Here is a 6,932-nt window from a genome sequence, read left to right as displayed (position 1 = left end):
AAGATCATGAGTTTATAAGTGAGGAATATTATCTTCATTGGTACGAGGTGTTTTGGGAAGCCCGAATCAAAATGGATAATATCACCCAAACGTGGGGAGTAGTGATTCCTAACCGTCCATACATTCCCATCTTCCTTTTGTTTTTAAAATCAAATTTCAGTAAGTACAATCAGTAAGTTAGTTTCTAGAAATAATCGGACGGATGAACAAGATACGTAGCAAAGAAGGGTGTGAATTGATGGAAGATAGGGACGTAGACGGCCGACGCGACGCGGACGGGGTGTGGTTCTAGAAGAAAGATAAGAAGATAAGACCTCTCGTGCTGGTGTCGGTGACTCGTTCAAGGACTAATGGTGAATAATGGATTCCCATTGAGAAGAATCCAAAATGAGAATCCTGTGCCCCAATCTTTCCGTGAAATCTGTAGGCGGAGGCGGCGGCCCCACCGCAAGCTCCTCCGTACTAATGGGAGCTGTTTTCTTGCACAGAGGCAGAGTTTGTTTTTATCTTTATATTATATATTTTCAAAATTCGACATCGACATCATACTCATCATATCCATGGCCATGTATGCATACATGATTCAGGCTATGATGGTTGGGGGAAGTAGGCCAAAAAAGTGAAGAAAGAGAAGCATTGAAGGTCGGTGAAGGAGAAAGGTTTGTGCTGAAGTATGAACACGAGTTTGTTTATTTTTGTCCCCAGCTGTCGATTCCACTCGGTTTCAATTGAAAATGAAAAACTCACACAAAGCAAATTAAAAAAATAATGGAAGACGACGAACCTACAATCTGCTGTCTGCTAATCAGTTTGCTTTTCTAAGTTGTCTTCCAAAATGGAAGATTCCTATTCCAAATCCATATGGTTAAGAATTTTTATCAGTGAAAGATGGAGATGAAAAGAAACAACAGTGGATCAATCGCGCCAGAATTTGAATAATCGAATCAAAATCATGATTAGTATGCGTTTATCAGTCTAATCAGATGAGCAAACCAGAGAGAAAAGCAGAACAGATCAGTGTTTTGAGTTTTAGATTTTCGTTACTTCTATTTCATTGAAATCCAAACTGGACAAACCCAAGAATTATACAGATAACCAAAGGAAAACTAGGAAAAGATATATGCATTTTCCTCTGTTTGTTGTTTACTTGGTGATTTGATTTTCGAGAACTAGAAATTTCTTCCTCGTGATTTTTCCTAAAGATCTGAAGCAAATCTCACTCGTTGTCAAGCGCTGGTGAGTTGCAGAAAAGCTTCGATCCCTCCACGGATCATCATAGTCCATCTCTCGAATCATTCGCGCCGTTTGGATTATTTCGTTATATGTACGAATCACAGCAGAGATTCCGATTCTGATTCCGATTTAGGCGCTCTCTGATTCCGATTTAGCCCTAACTATCAATCATCATATAGTTCACAAACTCCGATCGTTTTAGTTTCGACTTCAATCACTCGGTGAATCAACTCGTTACCAGCACTGATCCGTCTCCCAATTACGAGTGTAGCCAGTGAAACCGGAAGCCATCCGCACCGAAGCCACAGGACGATAACGGCGGAGATGCTTCCGATCGTAATCGGCGCGTTTCTCAGGATCAGACAGAGTGGAATAAGCGGCATGGATCTTCATGAAATCGGTGGCCGATGAGTCTTTCCGGTCGACGGCCACTACATCCGGATGGCAAACTCTGGCAAGACGTCGGTATGCCGATTTGATCTCCTGAAAAGAAGCTCCAGTAGGGATCCCAAGGACCTCGTAGAGAGATGTACAGGACGCCATTCTTTGAAGGTTGAGATACGGCGAGGCGGTGTCCTCTCTGGAGGCGTAGGCAGTGGAAGAGGCGGTGGCAGTGGAGGAGAAAGCCTGCGGTGGTCGGAATCTGACACGTGTAAACTCCCGGGGAGAGGATCTGGCCGGTAGAGGCGGAAGAGTAAGAGGAGAAGCAGCGGAGAGCATTTTCAATTTGGGGGTGAAATTGGATGGGGGAAGAATGAGTGAAAGAATGGGCATTACGCATTATATAAAAAATGGGTGGAGGAACGAGTGGGACCAAGGTTGGGTCAGAAATTTAACCATGGTTAAATTTGTCATTTCCTAGGTTAAATGAAAACCATTTGGCGTTTGAGAGTGGGCCCAGGCTGCCGGATAGTGACTCAGCAATTTATCCAATTTTATTGCTTTCCTGTTCCTGCAGCTGCAGCCTGTTAAAAGGGAAAAAAATTAAAAATTAAAAATTAAAATAAAATAGAAGGTTCTAAAGGAGTGGATATGAACGATGATGTGTCGAATATCAGAAGTCCAACGCATCAACAATTAAGATTTCTAATGTCAGGATTAAGTTGATATTAACGTTGTAATCAAATAAATAAATCGTGATTATCATTGATATAAATTATTTTTTCTTTTCTCATTTTTCTTTTTAATTAGGTTTTCTTGTTCTTATTTATTTCCTTACTTTTCTAAGTATTGGTATTTTTAAATATTTAAAATTATATTTTATAATAAAGCAATTGAAGTGTAGTTTATTTCTTGGGGATGTCTAAATGCAATGGCTTTCTTTAGAGCATTTGCTTTCCAGTTGGCCTTCACTTCTGGAACGGGCATCGAGTATCTTAAAAAAAAAAATAATCAGAACGAATTAAAGTAAAATTTCAAAACTTTAGTAATGATCGTTATCTTTCTCTAAAGTGCAGTTTAGATAATTAACATTAAATAATTTGAAAATGTCGTTGATTTGAAAAGAAAATGATCCAAACATGTTCGGATCTTTTATGAAAATGTAACCTAATATGCAATCTTAACTTTAGCTCATTTTTAATGTATAGTGAAGCAATTTCAACGCCTATTTAATCTTCCATGTGGTGTATTAATTCAAATCAGATCTTATTAGTTTGAAAATTTTGTTCTTTCCTTAATTATTTTTATGAAAACCAAATCTTATCTATAATAATAAATATAAATTATTTTATAATTTTTAGAACCAGAATAATTTTGAGTATTATTCGACAATTATTAGTATGAGTTGTCATGGATTGGTTTGAACTCTACTAAACATATAAATTCAACTCAAACCAATCCATAAGAGCGAGTAGGTTTGATTTAATTATTTTTGTTTTCCATCAAAATTTGTTAGGTTAGTGAATTGAATTAATTTATTTTTTATATTTATTCGAATTGTATTAAAGCGAAGTTAGGTCTTGATACGATCAATCAACGATGATGTTTTTATCAAAATTCAATGTATATCTAATAAATATTCAGTATATATTTAATATAATTTTATATTTTTGTAAAATTGTTAGCTACATTCAAATCTTCAATGGTACTAAAAAAAGAAAAAAGAAATTTTGGATTTTTATTTCCAATTTCCGGAGGATAATAAAAGTGGGTGTCAAGCTGTCAACTCACGGCACTCTGTTCCGTCCCATATCCTCCATCTTTTTTTTTTCCTTTTTAAATTTTTTATTCATTTTAAGAAGAAAAACAATATATTTTTTATTATAATCAAATAAATAACTCATTATTTATACTTCTAAATATTATAAGTTTGGTGAAAATTTATAGCGAAAAAAAAAATCAAAATAGATGGAAAATTAAAATAAATTAGCAATAAACAAATTTAGTTACATATTTTAATGGGTTTGGTCAACTTAAAATAATTTTAAAAGAATTATGATTATAATAAGTTTTTTTTATAATAATAAAAGAGTTGCTATTTAATGTTAATAAAAATAGACAGTTCAATCATTTTTTAATATCTACTAACAGTAGTCTTAGACTATTACAAATGATATCAGAGTTAAACGTCGGGCTATGTGTTCACCTAAATATTTTTTATTATAATTTTTCTATAAAGAATTGTTTTTTTTTTTATAAGTATCGCTATCGTTATGAGTTAGCATCTACATACTAGCATTAAAAGAATAATGATAATAAGTTGCTTTAATTAATTAATTATTAATTAGAACTTAAAGTTAAAGGGGAAAAGGTTAGTTGACATAACAAAACCCTAATTTCTTGGACTGATTCATATACTGATTGGATTGGGTGCCAAATCACCTCGTCAGTGCATTTTAACGTTCTTAGTTTTTTGTATTAAAATAATATTGGGACCCACCTTGTTTCCATTACAAAAATCGTTAAAAACTTGCTAAATTTCAATTTATTTATAATATTAAAGTGAGGAAGCTTTTGTAATAATTATTTTTTACTTTAATTTAAGAAACTTATGCTTTTGAAGCTACTCGATGTATATTATATATATATATATACATATATATTTTGTAATTTATGGATTGAAAAATGTTTATAGAATAACCAAAGTACTATATTTGATGCAGTTATTCAAATTTATTATGATATGCAAGTGAAACAAGTTTTTGCTATCGGAAGAAGTGACGGTTTGAATGTGGGGCTGTTCTTATTTTATTTCTCCCGAGATTAAAGAAAAGAAGGGTAATTTATCTTTTTAGAGCTATCGTCCCACTAAAACAATATTGTTGTGATAGAACCCGTTCCTAGTAAGAAATAGAGTGAGATGAAGAAAAGCAGCTGCCTTTATTTCATTAATAAATAAAATATTAGTAAGTAGAAATGTAAAAATAAATAAAATAATTTGTAATAAACAAGCTTATTCGTTAAAAACAAAAGGTTTGGTTTATGCTAAACCCCAGTAATAATTGGGCTTATTGGTTTATGCGTCACGTTAATCAAAACCTCCAAGTAGAAGATGAAGATAAGAACAAACAATAAATAGATAAACATTAAACTATTCAAATTATATGTAATAAATAAATAAATTTAAAAGATAATAGAGATTTATTAAATTATTCTTTTTTTTTTTTAGAAAAATTGATTGTTAAAGGCTTAAAAAACAAGACATTTTTAATGACGATTATTTTTAATGTTATTTTATTGAAGTTTAATTGTGACAAAACACATTTTTTTTAAGTGGAAAAAATCTATTTCCATTATGTAAGGATCTTAAAGTCATTTTTTAAAAAATGGGTGATGTCAAGAAAATAAATCGGAAAAAGAAATAATTGTAGGCCCAATATGTTATGTCTGGCCCACGTGGTGTTTAGGTTTTTCTCCAAAGTCCAAACCCACTTCCATTCTTTTTTATGTCTAGTAAAGGAGAGTTCCATTTTTAACCCTTCTAGAATGTTGGATCCGACCCGGCAAAATACTTGCTCCACTATGTATATTATTAATAATTAAAAGTGGAAGACTTTGCACGTTTTTTTTTTTTTAAATGATTCTCTAATATTTTTAATTATTCAAAATCAAATTAATATCTGATTTTACCTTTTAAATGTGATTTTCATGTTATTAAAAACACATTTACAGTGATTTAAACCGACCTAGTAACTTTAATCATTTTAAAATTAATTAATTTTATAGTTCAACTTTTCAACCTTCGATAATACCTTTAAACTTAAAAAATTAAAAAATATTTAAATATATATTTACGGTTAGTAAAAATATTATTTAACTTTGAAGAGTGTTTTAAAAATATTATTAAACTTTAAGTGGCGTGTAAATCTACTTTCAAAAGTTTTATAAATATCTTTAAGCATTTTTTAAGAAATTAAAAAATACCTAAAATTAATATATATATATATATATATATAAATATATATATATATATCCTTAACGTCATATATAAATGAAACTATTAGTAACATGTTTAAAAAATACCGATAAACTTTACAAAAATAACATTAATATTTTTAAATGGTTAGAAAAAAATTTGAAAAGGTCATATAGTTAGTTAAAATTTGAGAGATAGATGATCAATGAAGCTTAAATAGACTGTTTTCATCTGTATATGGGCGATAATAATTTTATAATTTTTTTTTTATTTTTTATAAACGTTAAGAATGTTAAAGCTAGTTTTAAAAGTTCATAAGCATTTTTTAAACGTGGTGTAAAATTATTTCTTAACTTTCTTAACAGAAGAATATTAATGATAGTTTTTAAATTTTAAGGGCATTTTTCATAATTTTTTTAACAAGCGGAAGAATATTATTGAAATTTTTTAAAATTTAAGGGCATCTCTTATAGATTAAACAATCAATTATTTGCATACTAAAATAACAGTAAAAATAATATTATTTTAATATTTTTAAAATTTTAAAAGTATTATTAAAATATTTTAAAGAGTATTTTTGACATAATTTAGCTAATTATTTGTAACGCCCGCTCATCGTCAACGCGATTAACAGGGGTTACCATCATCAACGACAACATACTCTAACGCCCAACCATAATTTCAAAATGTTTAAAAAAAACATCCAGTAAAACGTTTAAAACCGGTGCTATTTAAACTTAAAACAACCGAAGTAAATTCTCGACAGCGAAAACATAATTATACAAAACAGACACAGACATGGATTCCCAGTAGTCTTCAGTCCGCTGGTCTCGTCCTCGGTTGGCCTGCATCATCTAAATCTGGAAAGAAAAGTTATAATAATTTTGATGAGTAATTAGATTACTCAGTAAGTAACTAGCTTATCACTCAAGAGTTCATAACTAATCTTTCCAGGTGTTTTTAGGTTTTATTCATCATTGACTCCTAGTTCTCTTACTAGGGTCATCTGTTCGTTAATGAGGTATCTCAGCTACCTCCAGCTAGGTTACTGACTCTCTCTCGATATGCTTATCTAGAATTTTCGGACTCGTATGTAAGACTCGCTCTCGGTCAAATACGGTCCGTCTACTAATTGCTCTGGCGGCCTGTTTATCTCATATACCAACGGTCAGGAGTACTCATGCTCCCTGACTTAGCACACAGCGCGTTGGCCAGGAACTCCGCGGGAATTAGTAGACTATCATACTCAGTAAATAAGCCATAGCTCAACCACCAATAAGCATATCTAGAATCATAACCTTTCCATTAACATGCATAACAGACTCACAGTTACTGCATGCTT

The 6,932-nt window shown here is 31.5% G+C and overlaps 1 protein-coding gene and 1 long non-coding RNA gene across 2 annotated transcripts in view; both read right to left on the bottom strand.

Moving 5' to 3' along the window:
- Positions 1-1,001: 1,001 nt before the first annotated feature.
- LOC111453840 (chaperone protein dnaJ 11, chloroplastic) lies at positions 1,002-1,997 on the bottom strand. The gene has a single exon (XM_023095104.1). The coding sequence runs from the start codon at positions 1,951-1,953 to the stop codon at positions 1,468-1,470; it is 486 nt and encodes a 161-aa protein (XP_022950872.1). The 5' UTR covers positions 1,954-1,997; the 3' UTR covers positions 1,002-1,467.
- Positions 1,998-6,262: 4,265 nt separating this feature from the next.
- The window catches only part of LOC111453673, a 1,353-nt gene continuing 683 nt past the window's right edge, over positions 6,263-6,932 (bottom strand). The window contains exon 4 of the long non-coding RNA XR_002712290.1: positions 6,263-6,450. This is a non-coding gene — a long non-coding RNA (uncharacterized LOC111453673). The remainder of the gene's footprint in view (positions 6,451-6,932) is intronic.

This window comes from Cucurbita moschata, unplaced genomic scaffold (genome assembly GCF_002738365.1).
Source record: "Cucurbita moschata cultivar Rifu unplaced genomic scaffold, Cmos_1.0 Cmo_Scf00015, whole genome shotgun sequence".
Classification (NCBI taxonomy): domain Eukaryota; kingdom Viridiplantae; phylum Streptophyta; class Magnoliopsida; order Cucurbitales; family Cucurbitaceae; genus Cucurbita; species Cucurbita moschata.
This window is presented reverse-complemented; position numbering and strand designations above follow the sequence as displayed.